This window comes from Arachis stenosperma, chromosome 9, assembly GCF_014773155.1.
Source record: "Arachis stenosperma cultivar V10309 chromosome 9, arast.V10309.gnm1.PFL2, whole genome shotgun sequence".
Classification (NCBI taxonomy): domain Eukaryota; kingdom Viridiplantae; phylum Streptophyta; class Magnoliopsida; order Fabales; family Fabaceae; genus Arachis; species Arachis stenosperma.
The window spans coordinates 126,781,028-126,808,772 of record NC_080385.1 but is presented as its reverse complement, the minus strand read 5'-3'; the positions used below and the strand labels follow the sequence as shown (position 1 = coordinate 126,808,772).

General features: G+C 32.3%; 1 protein-coding gene across 1 annotated transcript; it reads right to left on the bottom strand.

Moving 5' to 3' along the window:
- Window positions 1–6,444: 6,444 nt before the first annotated feature.
- On the bottom strand, window positions 6,445–8,692 carry LOC130950498 (auxin-responsive protein IAA14-like). Its single transcript, XM_057879014.1, has 3 exons — window positions 7,966–8,692; window positions 7,323–7,458; window positions 6,445–6,876 (listed from the first exon to the last, which is right to left on the bottom strand). Exons 1-3 carry the CDS (start codon window positions 8,507–8,509, stop codon window positions 6,777–6,779), a joined length of 780 nt encoding a protein of 259 aa, XP_057734997.1. The 5' UTR covers window positions 8,510–8,692; the 3' UTR covers window positions 6,445–6,776.
- Window positions 8,693–27,745: the final 19,053 nt, after the last annotated feature.

The following is a 27,745-nucleotide window of genomic DNA, read 5'->3' as shown; positions in this document are numbered from 1 at the left end:
TTAGTTAGGGATTATCTTAATTATTTTGTTCAAGATAAGATTAGGATTTGAATTTGAATTAGAGAAAAAACCTAGGTATAATAAGTAAATTACATTCACAGAGAGAAGGAGGGAGAGTTCCCCACAGACTTTTCATCTTTGGATTTTTGCATTCTCCATGAGTCACTAATCTTTTGTCAAAGGGTTAGGGGCTCTGTTTATGTTTTTTATAAATTATTAATCTAAGTTTTCTTCTATTTTATAGTTTGCATTGATTTGTTTATGATTGAGTATTTCGTTCTTCATCCTTAAAGGATTAGTAGTGCCGACAGGTGTGCTAATCCCATTTTGAATTTGTTTATTGACTCGACAGAGTTTATATCCAAATTTTGCTTGAAAACTCTTTCACATGGATTTTAAAATTGACTAGACATAGCACATGATTTTTTTATTACCCTAATTTTGAATACGTGACATATAATTCGGATTAGGACAATTTTTGAAAATTGTGTTTCCGCGTAAGATTCAATTGGACAAGACTAGTTTGGATACGTGACATATAATCAGATAGGACTACTCTTGAATCTTATGTGGAATTGAATCGGTTTTTATAATGAACCTCTTCGGTTAATCAATTCAGCAAGATATTGGATGTTGATTAATTGAGAAAAAAGCGAGGAGTCAAGACATTGGAAATCGGTTAATTAAGATTCATCGTGGATGATGCTTGCTTGCTTTGAACAAAGAAAACAAAGTTCGATTTTTCTAAAAAATTAAGCATCCCGAAAATTCTTGACGTCCCCATCATATATATTTTCCTCCAATAATCACATGTACTGTCTCAATCAAATCAAAACCCTAGCTTTTAAGTTTCTTCAAGCCATTACTTTTTCAGCAAGTCTTCAAGATTTCAGCACTCAATAATTCCAGGTTTTATTGATTTAATTTGTAATTAATTTGATATTTGTGTTCTCAATCCGTTAATCCTCGACGGAATGATATTCACTCACCGTCGTATTACTTGAATGATCTGGTGCACTTGTTGGTATCTGTGAGCTTCAGTTTCTGCTCATCAGATGCATTTTATTAAAAGAAGATACCGTTGGATTATTCTATCACTAAATCTGATAGTAGAATTGGTGCGCATGACTTTTGTTTTCGCGCCAATAGTTACCGTCGGCTTTAGCGACGAAAAATTATTTTCGACGACAATCTTTTATGGCGATGAACTTATTCTCCTTTATTCAAAAGCGTGTAATGAGTTTATCATTAACTCTGTTAGTGTTAGTGTTGATAAATCCTTTGTTTTCACAATTATAGATACTTTAGGATCAAATTTGAAAGGCAAACTAATGAGTATTTTCTCTACTATCTTTTTATCAGGCAAGTCCTCTCTATAAGATTTCATTTCAGTTACTAAACTCATTAATCTTGTATAGTAACATTTTATTTTCTCAGAATCTTTCATCTTTGTATTTGCATATTGCTTCATTAGAGATTGGAGAAAAATTGTGCGTATCTTTGTGTCGCCTCTGAACTCTTACTCCAAGTTTAGCAACACTTCCTTACTGACGATATTCCCCTTATCCATGAGAAAATTGTCTTCATTACAACTTGTTGGAGAAAGCATAGAGTAATATAATTTCCTTGTTGCTCTTCCTTCAATTTTTTCTTTTTTGCAACGAAAAGTGTTGCTTGATACTTTGGCATAGTAAATCCTTCATCGACATCCCACAAGTCTTGTACCTATAGAAAGGTTTTCATTTGGGAATGTCAATCCTCATAATTGTCTTCTGACAATATAGGTACGAAAATATTTATGGTTGAAATTGTCATAGTTATGGAAAAATTTGTCTGAGTGTGTTATAATATAATAGATATATATAGTTGATAGGTTAAGAAAAAAATTGTACGCTTAGTGGATGATCAAACGAAGCTCTGGTACCATTGTTAGTTTGATGAAATAGTTAGAAGTTGGTTTAGTGTATTATGGACTTGAATATTGTAGCAAGAATAGCAAGGGTGATTTTGATAAAGAAGTAGTTTGGAACTTTGGATAAATGGTTTGAGAAAATTGATAGTTATATTATTGATAAGTCAAGGAGAGAGTACTAAAACTATTAAGACTTGATATGCTTGTTATTAGTTGATTATAATGAACTCTATGACAATGATTTATTTATAGGTTCTTTAAGTTAATTCTAAATAATTCTAAGTTTTAGATATTTTTAGTACTTAATTATTTATTTACTTAATTTTTAGACTTTTTTATTATAATATTTAGATATTTATTTTTATAAAATAAGATTATGAAAATTTTATAAAATTTTACAAATATGTAGCATAATCAATATAAGTCTTATTATCCTGACCATAAACGAAATACACAAGTTTTATATATCATCTATATCTAATAAACAAAAAATGCAGTCTTATAATGAAAAAATGAAAGGTCTCTAAGAAGAAACGTCATAGTAGGTGTTACACACTTATATTAAATAAAAGTTGGCTATAGAGTTACATTTGCCAAAACTTATATTTTATCATTTGCAGTTATTATTATCATATATAATAAACCATTCAATGAACTCCTTTTCAATGTAATCTCTATATTTTTTATAATAATAATCACCAATCTATTCATATTTCTCGTTTTGTTTAACTCTCAATTATTATCAAGTTTTCTTATAAACTTTTACATTATAATTAAGTTAATTTTTAAAAGAAAATAAATAATTTAAAATATATGATAAGTATTTTAAAAATAAAAATTTTATGTGTACACAAAATTAATTATTATATATTTATTTATAAATATATATTATTTAATTAATTTATTTTTAATATATTTTATATTTCAATACCTATTTTTAGAGATAGCTAGCTATATTTTGATGGCCGATTCTTTATGCTGCGTATTCTGATCGTTTTAATAAATAGGATGTAAATATTTAAAAATAATAAATAAAAGTTAGAACTATCTGAATATCAACTAATTATATATCTTAGTTTCTAAAGAAAATAATAAATCATAACAGATTTGTAGCAAAACTTATTTATCCCATTTTTTATTAGGCTTAATAGATTTACTGCCTTAATCGAGGATGATCGTTATAGTTTCAATTTTTTACTTTATCATCTTTTCCGTTTTAGAGAATTAAATCTACAAACATTCTAATTAATGGCCTTATTAAAAACTAGAATAATTTGGTTTTTCTTCGGAGATCTTTTGTTTAAGACTCACTATCTTTGCATATGTTATTGCTTTAATTTTTAGGAAAATGTTTGGTAACCAAAAATTTTCAGCCATAATTAGCCAAAATTTTTTATAATTTACTTTATTTATATCATTTAATAACAGTTTTATTTTTTATCTCACTCTCTTATCATTCCATTTATCATATTCTTATCAACTCCACTTATTAATGATATTAATTCTAATATCATATTCTTTATTATTAAGCATTCTTGTAATCAATACTTAATATTCCATTTTATAATTTAATTTTTATATTTAAGAATACATTAAATAATAATAATAATAATAATAATGGACGTGATAATATACATTAATTGAGTTAATTGCACTTGATTTTTTGTTTCACTTAAAGCATTTAATATCAATCAGGGAAGGTACGAAAAAATTATTAATTCTTTGTTTCCGTTAAGGCATTTATTTGCACTTGATTCTTTGTAATCTATATTTTCTATTAATTTAATTATGATTATTCAAAAATCATGATTCTAATACCATTTGCAAGCACAATAGTGTATAAGTCAAGGGATTTTACAAGAAGTCATGTTTATCATTGTAAATAGTATGACATTTAAATTCGATCTTAATATAGTACTTATGGTAGAAGGTGCTGGTGAAGAATTTGAACAACAGACAGACTCACCCGACGAAATTGTTGTCAGTCAACCAATTTTCGAAAATATGAAAAACACAAGAATTTTGATGAGGTATGGTAATAAACTGATTTAATTTTTTGTGCTTTTATATGCATTTATAATTATATTGTACTGACTAAGTTCATACACATAACATTCATACGTACATATATATAACATCCATAGTTACATACAACTAACATCTGAAAATTAAATTTATATTTATTAGATATTACATCCATACATATCATTTTTTAGTTATTACATAAGTAAATATAAATTTAACACAGATGTTTTTTAAATTTTATCATAATTGAATTTAAAAAATATCAACTTCTTAAATTAATTTATTCAATTGATAAATTTACTCATAACATCTATAAATTTATACACATAACATCCATAATTTCATGTTAATAACATCTATAATTTGTATTCATAATATTCATAATTTCATACCTATAATGTTTATAATTAATAAATTTTTTAATTAATATTATCAAATTTTAAACTATACGTCTTATTGTATTTTTCAAATTATCTCATATGTGCACTAATAGACCATAATTTTAATTATTTTAATATTTTTATTTAATATTCATATGTATGCTTATTTATAGATTTTAATATGACGAGTTAATAATTATTTTTAAAAATTTATTTTTAATTTTTGTTTATATTTCATATTTCATATTTTATTTTTTAATAGTCTATATGTAAAATATAAGTTGTATAGTAGAAGTTGTTAAAATTTTTTAATTTAATTTTCATATTTTTTGCAGAAAATTATTGCATTTTAATGGATAATAATGTGATTGAGATATGTTAGAGATTTAATATAAAAAAAAAAAACTGAAATTGATTTTGGAAAGAACATTAATGACTTCAAACATGCAGTAAAATAATAGGGAATAAAGAGGATAAGTAATAAATAAAAAGATGTATGTCACTTGCTTATCAAAAAAATATAAATTTTTATGTGATATTTTTATATTGTAATTAATTTTTGATTACTTAGCATCACCCTAATTTTTATCAATAAAAAATTAATTATTGTATTGTTGTTGCTGCTGTGTGGGTAGGGAAGAGGAACATGACCATCGGGTGGGGAAAGACGTGATGGTGGAGGCAAGTGTAAAATAAAGTATGAGCGGCAATGAGAATGAGTGAGGGAGGCGGAAGGAGGAGGATAAGAGAACAATGGTGGTGGGGAGGGAAAAGAAAGAGGAGAGAATTAAAAAGATGATATTGCAGAGGCACGTGGTGGTGGTAGCAGTAGCAATCATGGCGGAAACATTTTGATTTGTATCAAAATTATTTTTGAAAATTTTTTATTTTGTCTTTAAAATTTTATATATAATTAATATTTAAAAATAATTTTGGTACTAATTAAAAATGTTAAGGATAAAATCAAATGAAATTTAATATTAAAAATATTTTAAAAGAAATAAAAAATATTAGAAGAAAAAAAAAACATAATTTAGCCGTATTCAACCTGTGTCACCTACTCTTGGGTGGTCTCATTCTCTTAGCTGGTTCCTAAATGCATCACACCCCGCGTAGAAACTGTGCACTGATGAAAATCCCTGGAAGATCGAAGAAGAACCTACACTATGATACAATATTAGAACTATTTACATAATTGAGCAATGCAATTTACTTATGAAACGTAAGAAATAACACACACATATATATTTATATTGCTCGACACAAAATTAAACTTATAAGATTGGTTGTTGGACCTTATTCCAACCCATCCCCTGAATCTCTCGGATCTTACTTGGACATAAAATATATATCATTGATGAGATATTTCTAAGTACAATCGCTTTTTTTATATATAACAAATCCCATAAAATAATGGATATTTCCTAGAAAGCTAGGACATAAGGCTGTCACAATGTCCGATCCAAGAATTCTTTTATACTTTACATACATTTATTGGAATGTGTACGTATACATATAATATATCATTGACTCTATCACCAATCAAATAATAATATTATTGTTAGTGATCCCATAAATAAAATTGTTTAGTACTACGACAATAAATTAAAGTACTCCTATATTATATATATGAAACATGCAAGTGCTACTAGTCATCACTACTCTTCATAATGATAATAATAAATGATATTCCAACCACATTCACTCACCAACCCTACATTCATCCAGTTAATACGCATTTGATTTTTGCAAAAATTGATACCATAGAAGACAAGGTACAATAAAACAAATGGCCATAAACGAAGCTCCATCAACATGCACATGGCCTTGTTCCCTCTCTCACTTGTGAACCATATAAACAATTTAATATACCTTCCTGTTCCAGCCAAGACATCAATAATTTTGGGGTACACAAAAATTAATTTAAAGCACACAAAAAGGCAAAAAAATATATAAATAACAATAATGATATACATATATATACATATATAGGCCTATACATATACAATACATACATTATGAGGAATCTCTTAATAAAGGGAAGAATAATAAAGTAATATGCAATAATAATAATAATAATAATAATAATAATAATAATTAAGCACATATACAACACAATAATAATCATGACAGCAAATGAAGGATAACATAATAATAACAATAATAATAAACAAGCCAGACTAGTATTATAGGTTAAGTTTATTGCTTCTTGTTCCATTACAAATTCCCCCATCATCATCATCATCACAGGCTCCTTAAAATTAAAAGTTGAATCTATATACCAACAATAATGATACAAAAAACACAGACACATGCCAAACTAACAATAAGTAAATAAAAACATATGTCCCAGCAGCAGAAGTGCTATGGTGGATTCATATATATTTTTATAGGGTAAACTTCGGTACGGATTCTGATCATATATATATAGAACATGTATTGGACCAGCAGCTTCTGCTTCAGCTTCTGCTTTTGCATTTCTCCATGGCCCTTGGCGCAAGCCCAATAGCTTCTGATCCTTTCATTATTCGCAGACGCTTGCATGATCCAACAAACATCCTTCACAAAAAGTAAATAATTTAGGTTAATTTCATGGGTCTCTATGTGTTGAAGTAAAAGAAGACTATTAAAAAAGAACCACTTAAATTAAAAGCATGTTTCTAAATAACCTCTTAATAATCAAAGTTTTTTTAACTAGATAAAAATTTCTAATCCACATGAGTAATTAATTAGTAAATAATACATTTAATTTTCCTTTTTGATAATAATAAGTACAATACTTAAATGTTTGTATATATATATAAAAATAAAATAGCACCTAGCTAATTAAATAAAAAAGAAATTATATTGAAAGTAAACAAAATAGTAGATTTTGAAAATAAATAATTTGGTGATAATTTCCTAACTGTGTATTTGAATGAACGTGTGTTATGAAAACTGTAATCAAATTGTAGAGAGGAGACGGCAACGACGGCGGTGGTGAGATGAAGGTAATAGAAACTTACTCCCATGGGACATCACCCACGAGCATCCAGTCACCATCCTTATCTTCATAGGTTGGCACATACTCAGAGCTGTTCAGAAGATCCATCAACTTGCTCTCATTCATGAAATCAATCATTCCTTGGGACCCATAGTTACCTTCATCAATACAATAATAACAACACCCTAATTTAATAATATTATTATTATCAATAATAGTACTACTTAATCATTCACACCCAAATAAAACCCAGGCCACAATCATACACAATTCTAACAAATATATATAAATTCAATTAAACATATTACTAATTGATAGCACCATCAACACAAATTCCCATGCATCAAAGAAACAAATTTAAAAACTATTATTATATGAATTTAATTTTCAGCAAATAAACAATGCATTAAAATTAATTTTTTATTTCATTATATATAATAATAATAATAGTAACTTTGTAATTTTATGTGCTATTTTCTTTCATATTATTATTATATACACGTTCAGTCTCATCAAAGTTCGTTGAACTAATAATAGAGCTTTTGGAGGTCTAAGTAATTGAATTAAACTCATAAAATTTAAATAAATTTAAACGATAATAGAGAACTGATAAATCGAATTTGGAGATCTAAACTAAGAAATATGAATATGGATATGGTACTAACCCATGGTGAAGGAGCTGAACATTTTGGCCAAGGCATCAGATAAGTCTTGGTAGCTTTTGTACATTGTCAGGTCGACCTTGCGAAGGTAAGGAGCTCCATCCATGGAGACCTTCACAAATGAACCACCAGTAGAAGCAGCGGCGGCGCTGCTTGTTGTCTTCTCAGTGGTGGCGCTGCCATTGTTATTTTCCTCAGTGCTCACTTTTTGTGCCATCATGTTCTTTCTGTATGACCTCACTGGTGGCCATCCAACTACTTGAGCCTTAGCGGGTGGCTTGGCAGGGTCCTTAAGGAGAGTCTTCTCCTTTGGAACATTCTTCAGATTCTCATTCAGATCTTCCTTGTTAGTATCATTGCCTTGAAGGTTAAGCTTCAGATCAACCGTCTCAGAGAACCCTCTCTTCCCGGTGGCTCTCGGAGTTTCTGCCGTTGCCGTGTCTCCGCCTCCGCCTCCGCCTCCGCCTCCGCCTCCGCCGGGCAGGCCAAGGCAAAGCTCAGTCTCCTTCAGATTCAAGCCATGCTCCTTTGCCAACATAGTTGCCATTTTTGGCTCTACCGTTATCAAATGGAACTCTCTCAGCTTCTTTTCTAATTCTAATTTCTCTTTCTCTTTCTCTTTGCTCTCTCAACCTGTTTCTTATGAATATGGTGTTCTCTTCTTTCTATTATAATGCTTTCTTGGTTTGGCTATATAGAAATTGGAAGCAGTAGAGAGAGAGAGAATGTGATAGCCCCTCAATAATATAGGCCCTTCGAGGAACTTGTGCTTGTGACTGCATGTGTATGTCATATCATGTTTGGATCCAATTGCATGCTGACACCTGGACATATATGGGGCGTTGATCTTTGCAAATGGGTAGGCTTAACGGACTCTTTCCCATGACTATTATAACCAATTTGTTTTTAATAATCTCCTTAACTAAGTATTAAAGATTTAAATTTTATCTTATATATAATATTTTTTTATTCTATATATATAATAATTATTAGTTAATAAATAATAATTTTAATTAATGATAAATTAATTTTTAATTTATTAAATTCAAAAATATTGTAAAAAAACTATAACTATTATGTTATAATAGTTACCGTAGTTATAAAATTGTGTTATTAAAATAATAGTTTTTAATGTTTAAATTTTTTTTAATTTTAAAAATAAAAAAAATTATAATATAAAAAGTGTAATTATAAATTTAAAAATCACTAAATATTAAAAAATATAAAGTACACTGAAATTCCAAAGATAACAAAATAGTCGTGTCGATAAAAAAAATATTAGAATTTATATATAATATATAGTTGAACAATTATTTCTCCTTTGATGGTAAACGGGATTATTATTTGAGGGTACCTACCAAAATGTTAATGGCTTCCAAAATATATGTCTCCCCAGATGTACTAATCAACCTTTGTTGTAATTTTCAAGGCACATGCATGGCACTTGGTCTTGTTAGTGTTCCGTCTTCTGCTGTCCTCTCATTTGAGGACTGGTTACCATGTTTAGTTATCTAAAATAGTGCACCCTCTATAATTTCTTTCTCTGTCATCTTCACTAGGAAATGAATATATAATGTAATTAATATATACATGTAATTTTGGAAATTTCCATGCGCGGATATATCATGATTATTTACCACCTCAAACAAATAGTTGGATCATATGTTTAAAGTTTGTCCACTTAAATTTTTATAATATGTTCAATTTTCAATATAGATTATTGATGATAAGCTTTTAATCTTAGATATTAATGTGGAATACATAAAAATTCTTACATCAAAGAAGATAATACAGCCAGCCTAATCTAATAATTATATCCATGAATAATTCTATAATTTAAATTAATAACTTTAAATTACACACAAATAATTCAACTATTACTCTAAATAAATTTACATATATGTTTGTGTGTGAAATTTCGAACAATTCTTTAAATATATAATTTCGGACTAACTACGGCTTGATTTAGTAAACTTTTTATTTTTTAAAAAATAATCTATCAAAATTATCTTTTAAAAGATCATCTTTTTCTTTTAAGTTGTACCATCTATATTTAATAAATCAAACTAAAAATAACTTTCAATAAACATAAAAAAACAATTGCATTTGAAAAATAGTTTTTAAAATCTAAAAAGATTATAATAAAAATAAATATAAAATTATATTAGATTGTTTAATTTTAATAAATATAAACCAACTTAAAAAACTCTTTGTTAAACACATTCAACTTTTAAAATTAAAATTACAAACATAAGTACATTATTTTTTTTATTTACTAAATATAAAACAAGGTTTTTATATTTTTAAAAAGGACAAATAACTCTTCAAAACGCTTTAAACCAAGTCTGATCTGTTGGCAAAATATCTCCTAATAGATTCTAAATTTAAGAGAAAAACTCAAGGGTTAATAATTTTATTTTATATTGACTAATATTTTTAGTCATTAACTCAATATTTTTAGTTTAATAACCTAATAATATAGTTTTAGACTTTAGCCAATATTTTTAAATAATAGTAACCAATTATAAATTATTGACCAAAAATAATAAAATTCTATTAACCCTCTAACATTATTCTAAATTTAATTCACTGAAAAGGTGAGTATTATTTTGAGAATTTAAAGCAACGAGTTATTTTTACATTAAGGTATAAATAACTATATATATTATTATAATATATAATCTATTACATTTTTTATAGATGCCTTTAATTAAAACCAATGCCGTCGAATATACTCACTTTTAGAGTTCATAGAATTCATTGTGATAACTATTTAAAACATATAATTATTTTAAGAGAAAAAAATTAAAATAATTCGTTAGATTTTATCATAGTTATTGAAATCGAATAGGTGATCAAATTGGTCAAATTATTAATTTATTAGTTTAATTAATATAAGTTACTGCTGGTTGAATTGAAAGAACCGATTCTTTATAATAAAAAATATAAAATAATCAAAATTTAAAATTAAAATTTAAATACATATCTTCATTAATATTTTAAAAATAATCAATCCTCAACAAATTATAATCAACAAGTTATAATTCAATTATTATTAAATAATTATATAAAATTTTAGTATTTTTTATAATAAAAATGTTTAATTTTATTTTTATATTAAAGTAACTATTTTTTATTTTAATAACTAACTAATTGATTTATATTTATTATATTCTTATATACTATATATATTTATTGAAAAAATAATATTAATAAATATTATATAATCATAAAAAAATATATTATAATTAATAAAAATATTTGATATTTTTTAGTTATACATATTTATATTTATATTAATAATTATGAATAATAAAAATATAATTAATTTAAATATAAGTAAGTATAAAATTAAAATAATATGTAATAAAATTATTGTGCGTTTTTACTATATAATTAATAAGTAGCTTATAGCTATATAGAATAACAAGGAACAGCATAACTTAATAGCAAAGGGAGCATGCATTGATTTTAGAGTTTTCACTCGAACGGTTTGGTCGAATCGGTTTACACCAATTTTGATAGGTCTTCGCCATCTTTTACTACAAAAAATGCTGTGAAATTCGTTTAGTCAAATCATTACTGGTAGATTTTTATTTTCGACGGTAAATTCACCAGTAATACTTAAATTAAAAATGGGAGAAATATGCGCAAAATTTAGCATGGGATTTACCGTCAGAACAATCTGCTGGTAAACTCATTTTAGTGAAATGCTGAATTTTGGTGACCCGAAACGAGTTACCATCAGATTTATCCGACAGTAAATTCGACGGTAACGAGCCCTAAAATTTAAAGCGTGAACCCTCTCCCCCTTCATTTCGAAACTTTCTCTCTCTCTCTCTCTCTAACCTCTTTTCTCCCTTTATCACACTAACTGCCTCCTCTCCCCACTGCTCTGTCAGCCCCGCCGCCACCTGCCCCTCCTATCGCTGTCTCCTCTCCCCTCAGTCAGTCGTGACGTCCTCTTTCTCTCTGTTCGTCTGCCACCGCCGTCCAGCATCGATGCCGTTGCCGTCCATCACTAACGCGACTCTCATTTTCTCTCTGTTCGCCCTTCAAATTCTATAGTCCCTCTTTTTTATTGTTTAAGTTAATTTAGGATTTAGATTTTATTATTATATGCTAATTTAGGATTTAGGGTTAAGATAATTTAGGATTTAGGATTTGGTTATTATATGCTAATTTAAGATTTAAGATGAAGTTTATTTAGTATTTAGGAATTAGTTATATGTTAATTTAGTATTTAAGATTTGATTATTATATGCTAATTTAAGGTTCAAGGTTAAAGTTAATTTAAGATTTAGGATGAAGTTAATTTAGGAATTATAAATTAATTATATGTTAACTTAGAATTTAAGAAGAAGTGCAAGATGCTTGAATTTTGAAGTAGGAAATGTACCAAGAAAATGTTATAAGCCTTAAGTTGATATAATATAGTTAGCTATATATGCGATGTTTAATAATAGCAATAGTTAACTCTAAAGCTTGTAAAATTTGTAGCTTGTGTCTCTTTTTGCTTCTTATTCAATCTCAAGAACTAATTAACCTTGCTAACTAGATAGTTTTGTTTTTTCTCAGGTAGGTTTATGTAAACATATTTTTATGTGTATAGTATAATGATGTCTACTATTTACTCTTGTAGTATAGGCTTATTTCTTAAAGGTTAACTAGTTTGAAAAAATTTTTATTTTGACCTAATTTTTCAATTAAATTTTTATTATTTAAAAATTTTCAATTGTTAATGATTTAAACTCTTTAATTGAATTGAATAAATAATTGTGTTTAACATTGTAATATTATATGTAAAACATTATATATAGTATAAATTCAAGTATGAAAATAAGTTACTATATTCTGTTAGATATGTTGTGAATTTAATTGTGTTTTGACTGATGTTGTGGATTGAGGTTGGTTGGATTTGTGGAAATCGTAAAGGTGGATATATGCCCAATTTTAGAAGAGGTTATGTCAAAAATTTTTTGAAATAATCTAAATGTTGAATGATTTGTGTAGTATATATGCTGATTAGTGTTAATAATATATTCTCTTTGCAGACATGATGACAGGTAGCAGAGGTAGATCGAGTGGGTCTCGTGGTCATGGTAGAGGGAGAGTTTCCACCGAATCTCTAGGGACTGCTCAGTCATCGCCCTCTACCCCAATCACCCCGTCGACCCCTGTGATGTCACAGGTGGGTCCAACAGACCAGCAGTTCATCATGATCCCAAACTCAAACTACGTGCCTCCTTCTACTACGCCCCCTATAGATCCAACGACAGATTCCACGATGGTGATTCCTTTAATACGTCCCAGCAGGATGCTCCTCCACCACCGTCCATCATCTGGCTGAAGTTTTGGCCTGATGGCATGCAGGCGTGAGTATATACTATTTTAATGTCTTTTATCTGCAATCTAGTTTGAATTTGTTGAGGTTTATATATTTCTATGTGTTTCTTAATCTTAAGTTTTTTCATGGATAAATTTGCATCAAACAACCATACATGTACACAAGAGATCTCCGAGGTGATTAAGTCTATGTACGACCACCCATGGCCGAGCTACACGAAGATCCTTACTGAGACCAGAGAGCAATATGGTTTCAAAAGTGGGCGGTAAAAACCCATTGTTATTGAATTAACTGTATTTGAACTATATTTTATTTCGATTAACTAATGTTGTTGAATCACTTTGTGCAGTTGAAATTCATATAGGATATAGAGCATAATCTCATGATCAGGAAGACCTATGACCACTGGGTAGCTAAATGACTTCAGCAGATGATGAGCGATGTTCATCAGGGGTGCGACCACCAAACGACCTGGATCCGTCCATCTATGAAAACAGAATTGGAGGCTCATTTTAAAAATGATGAGGGGCTCAAGTGTTGCCATCTAACAAACACTAACAGGGTTTTGCCGAGGTCGTCAAAGTATATGGGTGGGTCGACAAGTAGTTTGGTAATGTTTGTTAATAGTTACTTGAATTAGTTGTTTATTGATTTATTTTATTGGTTGATTTGAATATATGTAGTCTAAGTCATTGGATTGTAAGGCGACGCTGGCATAGACCTTCAAGTATACCTATATTTTGAAGGTTAACAAGGAGAGATTCGCTGACGAGCGGTCTGCGACCCATTATGTGAGTTTCAATTAATTTTAAATTTTAAATTTTTTTGGTTTCAAGTAATTAATTATTATCCTAATCACAACGTGTGTGACACAAGAAGATTACATGCAAAGATTGGAGACCGTGATCCAGCAATCTCAGCTGCCTAGTGGGAATGAAGAAGCTGGCACCGAGACCTTAGTAGTAGATCCTGATAGGGTTTAGGAATTTAATTTTTTTTGTCTATTTCATTGTATTCTACTTCTGTGATATTTTATTATATTCAGAATATTTTTTAATAAAATAATTTGTTGATTTCTGGTAATTTTAAATTTCTGTCCTAATTTTGTTAACAAGAGTTTTAATTTGATTACTAATTGTGGCTTAAGTGTGCCAAAAAAAACTGCCGTAGACTGGCGGACAAATCCAACGGTAACTTGGTGCCAAAACACGTGATGTGCCACCAAAGTTACCGTCAAAATAATCTGACAGTTATCAGCAACTCAATCCCGACAAATTCATTGAAAAATTGATAGAAAATTTGACGCCGTTTATGCTGTCAACTTCAGAACGACGGTAAATCCAATGGTACTTAGCGTATTTCTTGTAGTGTTTGACCGGTTCTGGCCATTTTTAACCTTAAGCAGTTTTGAAATTGGACCACACCGATTGAGGATCTGGTCCACCAGTATTTTGGTCAAATAGGCCATTTTAATCTGGGTTTGATAACTAAGATTTTTATGCAATGATCAAATTAGTCTCTTGATTCTTATCAGCTTGGTCCTTTAATTTTAAATTGTCAAAGAGTTAGCTTTTTCATCAATTGACTAGTATTTAATAACAATATAATGTTAATAACAAATAATTGATATAAAATGTTAATTGTCAAATGACATACTATTAAGCAGGCTGACATGTGACAAAAGTATTAAAAATAAAGGTGTAAATTTCCTTGGGTTAGAAGAAGCTAGTAAAATAGAAAAACAAAATCAGAAAAGTTAGAATTAGTTAAGTTAATTTTCTTGATTTTGGATTTTCGATACATTGTGTAAAGATTCTACAATGCCTATATATAGATGCAAGTTCTGGTGCATTGAGTAGCTTTTGTTCAAAATCTCTTTTACTACATAATTATAAACACTTCAAGATATTCTTCATTTTTAGTTTCTTTCATGCTTGTTCTTATTCTTCTTTAGTTTTCTATCCTTGCCACAAATACTGCAACATTGCTTTTTTTACTATTTAAGCTATCTCAAAATCTCTTCATGGTATCACAAGATTGGTTATTGATCCATGGATAGCTCTATTATATCCAATGATGTTGAATCAACACCTAACAATACACTTTCCAATCCATTTTCTTTCTAACAAAATCTTTTCATAATGTAATTGGTAACAAATTGGGTAAAAATAATCATAGAACCTAGCAACAATAGGCCTTGGTAGTCACTAGAGTCAAAGACTTACAAAGTAATCTTTTCTCATATTCAATTCCTCCACAATATATCTCTGATGAAGATAGAGTAGCAAGAAAAGAATCTTAAGTCTACAAACAAGGGCACTAGAAGATTACAATGTCATTTCCTTCTTGCTTGCATTTATGGATTCTGTTTTCTCCAACAAGATGGTTGGATGTACCTTTGCACATGAAATTTGGAGTAGAATTGAAGTTTACTTTGCGCAATCCACCAGGTATAAAGTGAAATAACTAACAGCCAGCCTCAATATTATCAAGAAACATGGTTTGATTGCAAATCAGTACATCTCCAAAATTAAGGAAGTGGTTGATTCTTTATTATTTCTTGAAAATCTTCTCACAAATGAAAAACACATTAAGGCTCTTCTAGTAGGTTTCAGTTCTAAGTATCAAGTTCTTCTTGCTATGGTTAATTCTAAACCCGAATTATATCCCTTATGTAAAGTTAAGACTATTATCATGTCACATGATGATATGATGGAACAATTCAAAAATCCAAAAACTCTACTACTTCAAGCTCATATTGCTTAAAATTATTTTTTAAATTCTTTTAATCTTGTACATGCAAATTTCAACAGAAGGGGAAGAAAGGGAAGAGGAGGAAAAACAAATAGAGGATCAAGATCTTATTTTCAATATCCAAGACCCTGGTGCCAAGTATGTAGTAGATTTGGTCACATTGCTTGGCACTTTTTTACATATTTGATTAACAAATTCACCATCATCATAATCACAAAACTCTTTTTATCCTTCAACATCATATCAATCTACTCAATTTTTCTCAGCATCACAAATTTCTGGCTCCTCTTTTGTTCCATTACCACCAATTCTAGCCTTTCACAATCCATCTACTTACATGGCAGTTCCCTCTTCTATAGTGGATCAACATGGTATTCTAACACAAGTTCTTCAAATCATGTCACTCCCAATGCATCAAACCTTCTTACAAGTATAGACTATATTGGACCTAAACAAGTTATTGTTGGTAATGATAAAGGTTTGCCTGTCACTCATATTGGCAACACTATTTACATTGCTTTAGATTCAAATAGATTTTTTAATTTGCAACAATTAATTTATTCGTCCCATATCACTAAGAATATTGTTAGTGTATCAAAATTTGGTGAAGATGATATCGTTTTCTTTAAGTTTCATGCTACATATGCTTTGTGAAATATTAGCACTCTAAGAAGATTCTTTTGCAAGGCTTTCATAAAGGTGGTATGTACAAATTCTACAATGTTGATATTCCATCAAATCTTGACTCTAGAAATAAACCTTGTGTATTTACTATTAATTTTTTCATTAATGATCTACGGCATAAGGGCTTAGTCTGTGCTTCAATCAAGATTGTACAATTGGTTATGAATTCTTGTAATGTTCCTTCAAATAAACAATATGATATAAATATAGTGTGTGAACATTATACGCAGGCTAAACATCACAAATTACCATTTTTAATTCATCTACCATCTATTTTACTCCTTTATATCTTATTTATTTTGATGTTTGGAGACCTTCACCTTATATATCTCATCTTGGATACATATTTTATGTCACTTTTATAGATGCCTATTCTAAATATGCATGTCTTTATTTACTAAATTCCAAATCACAAGTGTTTTCTGCTTTCTTACAGTTTAAATCTCTAATAGAAAATCTCACTGAATATAAAATTAAAGAGTTCCAAACAAATCATGGAAGTGAATTACCTCTCGCACTTTCAAGGATTACTTAGCAAAATAAGGTATCTTACATTGATACTCTTGTCATTATACACATAAGCAAAATGATAGAGTTGAGAGAAAAAATCGCTACATTGTTGAAACAAGTTTGGCAAGGCTTTCTCAAGTCTCTATGCCTCTCACATATTAGGATGAGGCTGTAGTAACTACCACTTATCTAATAAATAGGTTGCCAATATCTATCCTTTAAAATAAATCTTGTTATAAGGTCTATTTGCTAAGGTTCCTGACTATACTACGTTAAGAACCTTTGATAGTGCTTGTTATCCTTTATTAAAGTCCTATAATAAAAATAAATTTTCTTTCAAATTATACAAATGTATATTTTTAGGATATGCTTTAGATCACAACGATTATAGGTGTTTATCACCATCAAGTAAAATTTCTACTTCAAGAGATGTATTATTTCATGAATATAATTTCTCTTATAAAAAATTGTATCATTATCAATCTATACAAAAATAGCAAAAAAGTAATATTATTCCTATGATTTTTGAATCTTCTATGACAAATTCTAGTAATTCTTATAATCATGCTATAAGGACTCATGATTCTATAACTACTTCAAATGTTCATGATTCTTCAGCTCCACCTAACACTCAGCAAAATAAAGACACTCAACAAACTGTTCTTAATCCAACATCATCAGAAATTCCTATGAAACACAGTGGCAACATCAGACAATACATATTTCTAGTATTGAGATACAATTGCTTTCTTCAGAATCACATAATATTCATCAAGATTTTGCACAAGTACATCATGCTACACCTCCTATCTAAACCAAGAAGGTTAAAACCAAAGTTGAATTATACTATTTTATCCACTGATGCAAGTTTAAAAAATTATCCTAAGAATGCTAGCATAACACGCGCTATCCAAACCTCCAATGGGACAATGCTATCCAAGAAGAGTGCAAAGCTCTTATGAGGATAAATACATGGATTTTGGTTCTTAATCTACCTAATACCAAGGTTATTGGCTCTAAGTGGGTATATGAAATAAAAAGACTATCCAATTGCCAAATATAGAAGTATAATTCCAGACTTATGGCACAAGGGTTTGATTAAAATGAGGGGTTTGATTTTGATTAACTCTTTAGCCCAATCATAAGGCCAACCACAATTAGAATTATCTTGAGTCTTGCTCTTTCAAAAAGATGGATCATAAGGCGGTATGATTTTAATAATGCCTTCTTAAATGGTTTCAAAAAGATGTATCATAAGGCAGTTCATGCCTAGACATCTTAGGCTAGTTTCACAATCCTTTTTCATTAGTTTTTACTTGATTTTTATGCATTTCTTAGGCAATAAGCAAGTATTTGGATGAGAAATATATGCATGCCTTGATTCAATCAAACATTCTTAATTATGAGCATTTTCATGAGATTAATGCAAGAATTACTTGATGCAATAAGATGATGCATTATCTTGTGATTATGGCAAGGCTTTGATGCATTTGTTTGATTGATGATAGGTAAGGAGAAGCAAGAGAAGGGCAAAGAAGAAGCAGAGAAGGCAATGTTGGTGGCCAAAGTTGCTCACCAATGTTGCCTATGAACATTGTCAAAGAGAAAAGAAGCAACTTTGGAGGCCAAAGTTGGCTCACCAATGTTGCTAACAAACGTTGACAAGAAAAAAGGGAGTAACATTGCCCACCAACGTTGGCTCACCAACGTTGCGCACTAACATTCCAAGCATAACAAGCAACATTGGTGGCCCAAAGTTGGCTCACCAATGTTGCTAGCAAGGGAGGTTCCAACGTTAGTGTGCAAACATTACCTAAAGTTGGCATACCAATGACTTTGATAAATTCATGAATTGAAGCTTGAAAATATTGTCCGCGACACGCACGCTTGGCGATGTGTACGCGTGAGCGTGGAAATTGATAATTCATGCATACGCGTGGGCGACACGCACGGAAGAGAAGAGCCTTGGCACACGAATGCTATGTCACTAATGCTAGCGTTGACACACAAACTTTGGGTCACGCGTATGCGTTAACAATGCGTACACATGACATGAAGGATGTTGGTGCACCAACGTTGGTGCCCAACGCTAGTGGCAACGCTCAAATTGGCTTATGCAAGCAACGTTAGTGCCACCATTAGTGCACTAACGTTGGTGACTAACGCCAAGGCCAATTCCAGCTTCAATGGCACCCATGCAAGCTTGTGAACATTAGTAAGTTAATGCCAATGTCAACGTCAGAAAGAGCCACTCCAAGCTTGTTTCAACTAAGGCCAAAACCCATATCCAAGTACATGAAGACCCATTTTGAAAATGAGAAGAAGGGTATATATAGGAGAGTTTTGGAACTTGTAAACGAGGCTGGAGGATTAGAGACTCCAGAGCTCTCTCGCATCCTGGAGGATTAGAGACTCCAGAGAGCTTAGTTTAGTACTCATAGTTTAGATACACTTTTCTTTTCTGCAATATATATTTTAGTTTGTATTGAGCTTCATTTACTTTTATGCAATTTCAATTCCTTACACTTCTTCTCTTTTACAATTTTACAATTGGGTTATATTGAGTTTAGTTTCTTTTCATGCCATTTCAATTCCTTGCACATTAACCTTTTTGCAATTTTATGTTTAAGTTTGCATTGAGTTTGATTTACTTTCATGCAATTTAAATTCTCGTCAATTGTTCTTAAAGAGATGATCAACTAAACCCCAATCATTAGGGGGAGAAGCTCTATTATAATTCTAATGAATGAATGAAATTCTTCTTCTTCTCAATCCTCTTGTTGTAGCTAAGAGATAACTTCTGTGTTGATTTAATCTATTCACTCCGGAAGCGGGTTTAGATCCATTGAATTTCCATGTGAGCCTCAGAAACAGAATCATGGGAATTATATTGAAGCTCTATCTCTCACAACTCTCTTGATCAACACCATTTGGGAGGAATTGAGGTCTTGAGAGTTTGTGTAGCTTATGGATGAGAGACATGCACTTGACCTCTTCTCATGACAATTAGATCAAGGAATTGGCAAATTGATTGTGATTAGAGAAATTGGGTTGCCAAGGAATTGAGACTCAATTAATTACAATCCGCCATAGATCTACTTCATATGATTAAGAATGAAGTTGAGACCCATTGATTCATGATGGATTATGATATCTCCAATCCCTAATGAATCTTTCTCTTTGTTGTTCGTTACTTTAATTGTCTTGAGTTCACTTTACTTGCTTTGAATTTATTGCTTCCTTTAATTTTCCAGCACCCAAAGCCCTTTACATTTCATTAGGGGTGTGCATAAAAAAACCAAAATGTGGTTAACCGGTTAAAAATCCATAACCACATTTTGGTTAACCAGTTTAATAAAACCATTTTAAAAACCATATCCATATTTTTTAAAATTGGTTAACCAAAACCAAATTTAAAAAAACCGGTTTTTAACAGGTTAACCAAAACCAAAACCAAATTAAAATCAAAACCTAATTTCAAAACCAAATTACATACTCTTTCTTTCTCTCTCTCTCTCTCTCTCTCCCCTCTCTCTCTCTCCCTCCCTCCTCCCCCTTCTCTCTCTCCTCTCCCCTCTCTTTTTTTCTTTTCTTCTCTCTCTCCTCTCTTTTCCCTCTTTCTCTCCTCCTCTTTTCTCCTTTCTCTCTCCCATCCTCTCTCTCTCTCTCTCATTTTTTTTTATCTCTCTTCTCTCCTCTATCTCTCCTCTCTCTTTTTTCTCTTTTCTCCTCCCCTCTTCCCTTTCTCTCTACTCCCTCTTCCTCTCTCTCTCCCCTCTTTCTCTTTCTTCTCTCTCTATCTCTCTCACCGGCTCTTTCTCTTCTTTTCTCTTATCTTTCTCTCCTCTCTCTCTCCCCTTCCTCTTCTCTCTTCTTCTCTCCTCTCTCTACCTCTCTCTCTCTCTCTCCTTCTCTCCGCTCTTCTGCCTCTCTTTCTCCTTCCTCTTTCTCCACCTTCTCTCTCTTCTCTATCCTCTCTTCCTCTCTTTAATCATCTCTCCTCTCTTTCTCTTCCCTCCTATCTCTCTCCACTCCTTCCTCTCTCTCTCTCTCTTTCTCTCTTCTCTCTCTCTCTCTCCGTCCTTCCTCTCTCTCCTCTCATTCCCTCCCCTCTCTTTCCCTCCTCTTTCTTTTCTTTTCTCTTTCTCTCTCACTCCTCTCTCTTTTTTTTCTCTTTATCTCTATCCCATTTTCTCTCTCTCCTCCTCTTCTTCTCTTACTTTCTTCTTCTCCTCTTTTTTTCTTACTCTCGCTTTTCTCTTTCTCTCTCAACCTTCTCTCAATCTCTACCCTTCTATCTCTTTTCTCCTATTCTCTCTAAAGCGAGAGAGAAGAGAGAGAGGAGGAGAAGATAAAGGAGGAGAAAGAAAAAAGGAGAGAGATAAGAAGAGAGAAGAATGATAGGAGATAGAGACGAAGAGAGAGAAATAGGACAAAGAGAGAAAAAGAGGGAGGGGAGAAAGAGGATGGGGAGAGAGAAGGAGAGAGAGAGATAGAAAAAGAGAAGGAGAAAAAGAAAAGAGAGGAGGAGAGAGAGAATGAGAGAGGGAGAGGAGGGGAGAGAGAGGGAGAGAAGGATAGAGAGAAAGAAAGGGGAGGGGGAGAAAGATGGAAAAGGGAGAGAGAGATAGATAAAGAGAAAGGGGAGAGAGAGAAAAGAAAAAGAAGATGAGAGAGAAAAATGGGAGAGAGAGAGAGAGATAATGAAGAGAAGTGGAGAGAGAAAGGAGGGGGTAGAGAGAAATAAAAGAGAGGGGAGAGATAGAGAGAGGAAGAGAAAGAGAGGGGAGGGGGAGAAAGAATGGAAGGGGAGAAAGAGAAAGAGAGAAGGAAGAGAGAAGAGGAGGGGGAGAGAAAAGGAGATAAGAAAAAGTTACTCGTATCATTTAGAAAGAAAATTATTTATATTAGAAAAAATTATTTATAGAAAATGCTGAAAAGAGATAAGAAAGAAAAAGGAACAAAAGCAATGGAAGGGATTTTATTATTTACAAATGTTACTCGTATCATTTAGAAAGAAAAAAAAATTAGATTAAAAAAATTCAATTAAAAAAAGGTTCGAAAAGTTTGGGTTTTTTATGTAAAAATATTAATTTTTGTGTAAAAATTTATTTTTACATGTAAAAACCAATTTTATGGTATAAAAACCAATTTTTTAATATAAAAACCGGTTTTTGGTGTAAAAACCGGTTTTTAATGTAAAAACCGGTTTTTTAATATAAAAACTGGTTTTTTATATAAAAACTGGTTTTTTTTATATAAAAACCGATTATTTTTTAAAAACCGGTTTTTGTTTTAATAACCGGTTAAAAACCGGTTTTGAATTTCACTAACCGGTTAATAACCGGTTTCATCATGTAAAACCAATTTGGTTAATTAACCAATACTATATTTTTGGTTAACCAAAAAATTGGTTTGGTTTTTGGATTAACCAAACCATGAACACCCCTACATTTCATGCAATTTACTTTCCATTGCTATTTACATTATTGCCTTTATTTTCTTGCTATTTAAGTTTCAAGCACATTTACGTTTCTTGCCCTTTAAGTTTCCGAAATTTTCATTCTGCAATTTACTTTCAACATTTTAATTTCTGGCAATTTACATTCTGCTAGTTCAATTTCATCAAAACCATCAACAATTAGCTTGACTAGATTAATTACCTCACTAAAGTTGCTCAATCCATCAATCCCTGTGGAATCAACCTCATTCTTGTGAGTTTTACTACTTGATAGTACCCGGTATACTTGCCGGTAGTTATGCAGATTAAATTTTCCCGTATCAAGTTTTTGGCGCCGTTGCCGAGGATTGATTTAGATTGACAATGATTAAGTAGGTGATAGTCTAGATTAAGCATTTTTTTTTTGTTTTCTTTCAAGCATATTAACTGTTTGACACATTGTGTCACCTAACTCTCTAACCATATTCTAGCACTAGAATGTCCATTTTTTATTTGGTTTGTTTGTGATTGTGCAAGTCATGGAGGATGAGGTGCATGAGGAAGGCATGGCTAACAACAATGCCCAACCTACTAGGAGGGTGTTGGCCTCTTACACCATCCCCAATCCTAGACACTATGGAAGCGGCATCCTCACTCCAAATGTTCATGCAAATGACTTCGAATTGAAGCCTCAACTCATCACTGTGGTACAGAATAATTGCTTTTATGGAGGAGGCCCTCTTGAAGACCCCAATCAATATTTGTATGTTTTCTTGAGGATATGTGACACTGTTAAGACAAATGGGGTGCATCCTGACATCTACAAGTTATTTCTATGGTCCATTCTCCCTGAGGGACAATGCATCTCAATGGCTGGAAATATTTCCCAAGGAGAGCATTAATAATTTGGATGATTTGGTGAGCAAGTTCCTAGCCAAGTTTTACCCACCTCAGAGAATCATCAAGCTAAAAACTGAGGTGCAAACCTTCACACAAATGGAGGGAGAATCACTCTATGAGGCGTAAGAGAGATACAAAGCCTTCAAAAAGCATTAGAGTACTATGAAGGTCTTTCAAAAAGCATTAGAGATGTCCACCAGATATGTTCAGTGAGTGGGTGAGACTTCAAAACTTCTATGAAGGTCTTTCCCTAAAGGAAAGAAAAGCATTAGAGTACTCCTTGGGAGGTTCACTCCAGATGATGAAAACTCCTCAAGAAGCACAAAACCTCATTGATATAGTGGCCAACAATCAATATTTCTACTCTTCTGAGAGGCACCATAACACAACTCCAAAGAGGGGAGTGATGGAACGTGAAGGAGTAAATGTAATCATAGCCCAAAACAAGCAGATGCACCAACAAATTCAGCAACAAATGGAGATGATAACCAAGAGAATTGATGGGATGCAACTTACTGCAGTGAGCACACAAGGCCAATCTCAAATCTCACATGAATGGAATCAATCTAGAAAAGACTTTGAATCATTCAAATATGAGCAACAAGGCCCTGAGCAGGTGCAATACATGAACAACACCTCAAGTCCATTCCAACATGACTTCCATGGTGATACATACAATCCATCTTGGAGGAATCATCCTAACTTGAGGTAGGATGACAACCAGAATCAAGGACAAAGGAACCTCAATTCTAATAGCTTCTGCAACACAAACAAGCACAACCAACCCCCTACTAACAACAACCAATACACAAAATCACAAAACACATACTTCCAACCCCATAAAACTTCACAATTTTCCCAAAATAACTTCTCCACACCCTCATTTAACTCATAAAACACCTTCCTTAATGTCTTAAATAACTTCCATCAGCAACCATCACACCCCATGCAACCACAGCCACACCCAGACTCTCAAAGGATCTCTAACTTAGAGATGTTGATGGAGAAACTCATTAAAACTCAAGAGATGGCCAGACAAGATCAGGAAATAGCAAGAAAAGATCAAGCCCTAACAAGCAAAAATTAAGAGGTATCAATCAGAAATCTTGAGAGGCAGATGAGCCAAATGGCTAAACAAATCACAGAGATAGGTGAGAAGCGAGCAAATGCCTTCCCTAGTGCAATAGAAGACAACACAAGGGACAAGAGAAAAGCTATAAAATGGGAGGAGTGCAAAGCAATGACATTGCGAAGTGGGAAAACTATGGAAAAAGAAGCCACCATTCAAGAAGAACATGACAGAGAAGCTCCAAAAGAAGAGAAAGAAGAGAGAAGTGAAGAGGATCAGAAAACCAAAGACTCACAAATCTCAAAAGGAGATAAGAACATCCTTGAACCACAGCCACAAGAGAAGAAGGAAGAGGTGAAGCCATATGTCCCCAAACTTCCATATCCTCAAAGGTTCAAGGAAGAAAACAAGGATAAGCAAATACTCCAAATTTTTGAAAATATTCAAGGCACTCAGCATCAATATTTCTTTCATAGAAGCACCTGAACAGATGCCATTATATGCCAAGTTTATGAAGGAAGTGTTTACAAAGTAAAGATCCTTGAAAGAAGGATAAATTATTGAGATGACAATGGAGTGTAGTGCTATGTTCCAAAGAGATTTACCAAGGAAGAGGAAGGATCCAAGGAGCTTTCATATCCCCTGCACCATAGGTAACATGATAATTGAGAAAGCATTTTATGACCTTGGTGCAGGCATAAATCTCAAGCCTCTATCCCTGATGAGAAAACTCCTAATTCTTGAACTGAAATCAACTCGGATAGCTCTCCAAATGGCTGACAAATCTATCAAGCATGTACTAGGAGTTATGGAGAATGTGCTGGTAAGAGTGGGTGGTGCACGAAATTGTGATCATCAATGGCGCCATCAACATGGTACGCTCAATTGCAATCTCAACTCTTTATCACAACTTCGCACAACTAACCAGCAAGTGCACTGGGTCGTCCAAGTAATATACCTTACGCGAGTAAGGGTCGATCCCATGGAGATTGTTGGTATGAAGCAAGCTATGGTCACCTTGTAAATCTTAGTCAGGCAGATTCAAATGGTTATGAATGATATATGAATAAAGTATAAAGTAAAGATAGAGATACTTATGTAATTCATTGGTGAGAACTTCAGATAAGCGAATGGAGATTCTTTGTCCCTTCCGTCTCTCTGCTTTCCTACTGTCTTCATCCAATCCTTCTTACTCCTTTCCATGGCAAGCTGTATGTTGGGCATCACCGTTGTCAATGGCTACAATCCCGTCCTCTCAGTGAAAATGTTCAACGCACCCTGTCACAGCACGACTAATCATCTATCGGTTCTCAATCAGGTTGGAATAGAATCCATTGATTCTTTTGCGTCTGTCACTAACGCCCAGCCTTCAGGAGTTTGAAGCTCGTCACAGTCATTCAATCATTGAATCCTAATCAAAATACCACAGACAAGGTTTAGACCTTCCGGATTCTCTTGAATGCTGCCATCAATTCTAGCTTATACCACGAAGATTCTGATTAAGGAATCCAAGAGATAAATATTCAATCCTTGTTTGCTTGTAGAACGGGAGTGGTTGTCAGGCACGCGTTCATAAGTGAGAATGATTATGAGCGTCACATAGTCATCACATTCATCATGTTCTTGGGTACGAATGAATATCTTAGAATAAGAACAAGCTGAATTGAATAGAAGAACAATAGTAATTGCATTAATACTCGAGGTACAGCAGAGCTCCACACCTTAATCTATGGTGTGTAGAAACTCCACCGTTGAAAATACATAAGAACAAGGTCTAGGCATGGCCGTGAGGCCAGCCCCCAAAACGTGATCAAAGGATTCAAAGATCTAAAGATGATCAAAGATCCAAAGATCCAAAGATCCAAAGATCCAAAGATTCAAATACAATAGCAAAAGGTCCTATTTGTAGAGAACTAGTAGCCTAGGGTTTACAGAAATGAGTAAATGACATAAAAATCCACTTCCGGGCCCACTTGGTGTGTGCTTGGGCTGAGCATTGAAGCTTTCATGTGTAGAGACTTTTCTTGGAGTTAAACGCCAGCTTTTGTGCCAGTTTGGGCGTTTAACTCCCATTCTTGTGCCAGTTCCGGCGTTTAACGCGGGCAGTTTTGAGCTGATTTTGAACGCCGGTTTAGACCATCAAATCTCGGGCAAAGTATGGACTATTATACATTGCTGGAAAGCCCAAGATGTCTACTTTCCAACTCCATTGAGAGCGCACCAATTGGGCTTCTGTAACTCCAGAAAATCCACTTCGAGTGTAGGGAGGTCAGAATCCAACAGCATCTGCAGTCCTTTTCAGTCTCTGAATCAGATTTTTGCTCAGGTCCCTCAATTCTAGCCAGAAAATACCTGAAATCACAGAAAAACACACAAACTCATAGTAAAGTCCAGAAAAGTGAATTTTAACTAAAAACTAATAAAAATATAATAAAAACTAACTAAAACATACTAAAAACATACTAAAAACAATGCCAAAAAGTGTATAAATTATCCGCTCATCAGTGGGTAAATTTTTCCTCCCAGCTGACTTTGTTACTTTAGACATGGAGGGGAACTCTAACACTCTCATCATTCTAGGGAGGCCCTTCTTAGCTAGGGACAAAGCATTAATAGATGTCAAGAAAGGAGAATTGTTGCTAAGAGTGCATGATGAGCACTTAGCATTTCATGTCTTCAAGATCCTGCATGAACCCACTCAAGAAGAAGAATGCATGAAGGTTAAGGCTAGAGATCAAAGCTTGAAGGAGACAATCAATGAGTTAACTCCAAAGCTTCTAAACCCATGTTGGAAAGAAGTAGAAATGGTGCAACAGGCCTAAGAAGTTAAGGAGGAACTACAACCAAAACCCCCAGATGAGACCCTCTACAAGAGATTTCTAGATATTGAGCCACCAAAGCATGAATCATCTTCTGAAAAGGAGAAGAGGAAGACGCCAAGAGGGTGGAGAAACAAAAAGATACTCACTGAAGGCTTCTCACCAGGGGATAAAGTGATGTTAGCTACCAACTAATGAAAGTATCTCCACACTTGCCTGGATGCTATACTGTGAGCCGGATCCTTTCACTTGAACACATA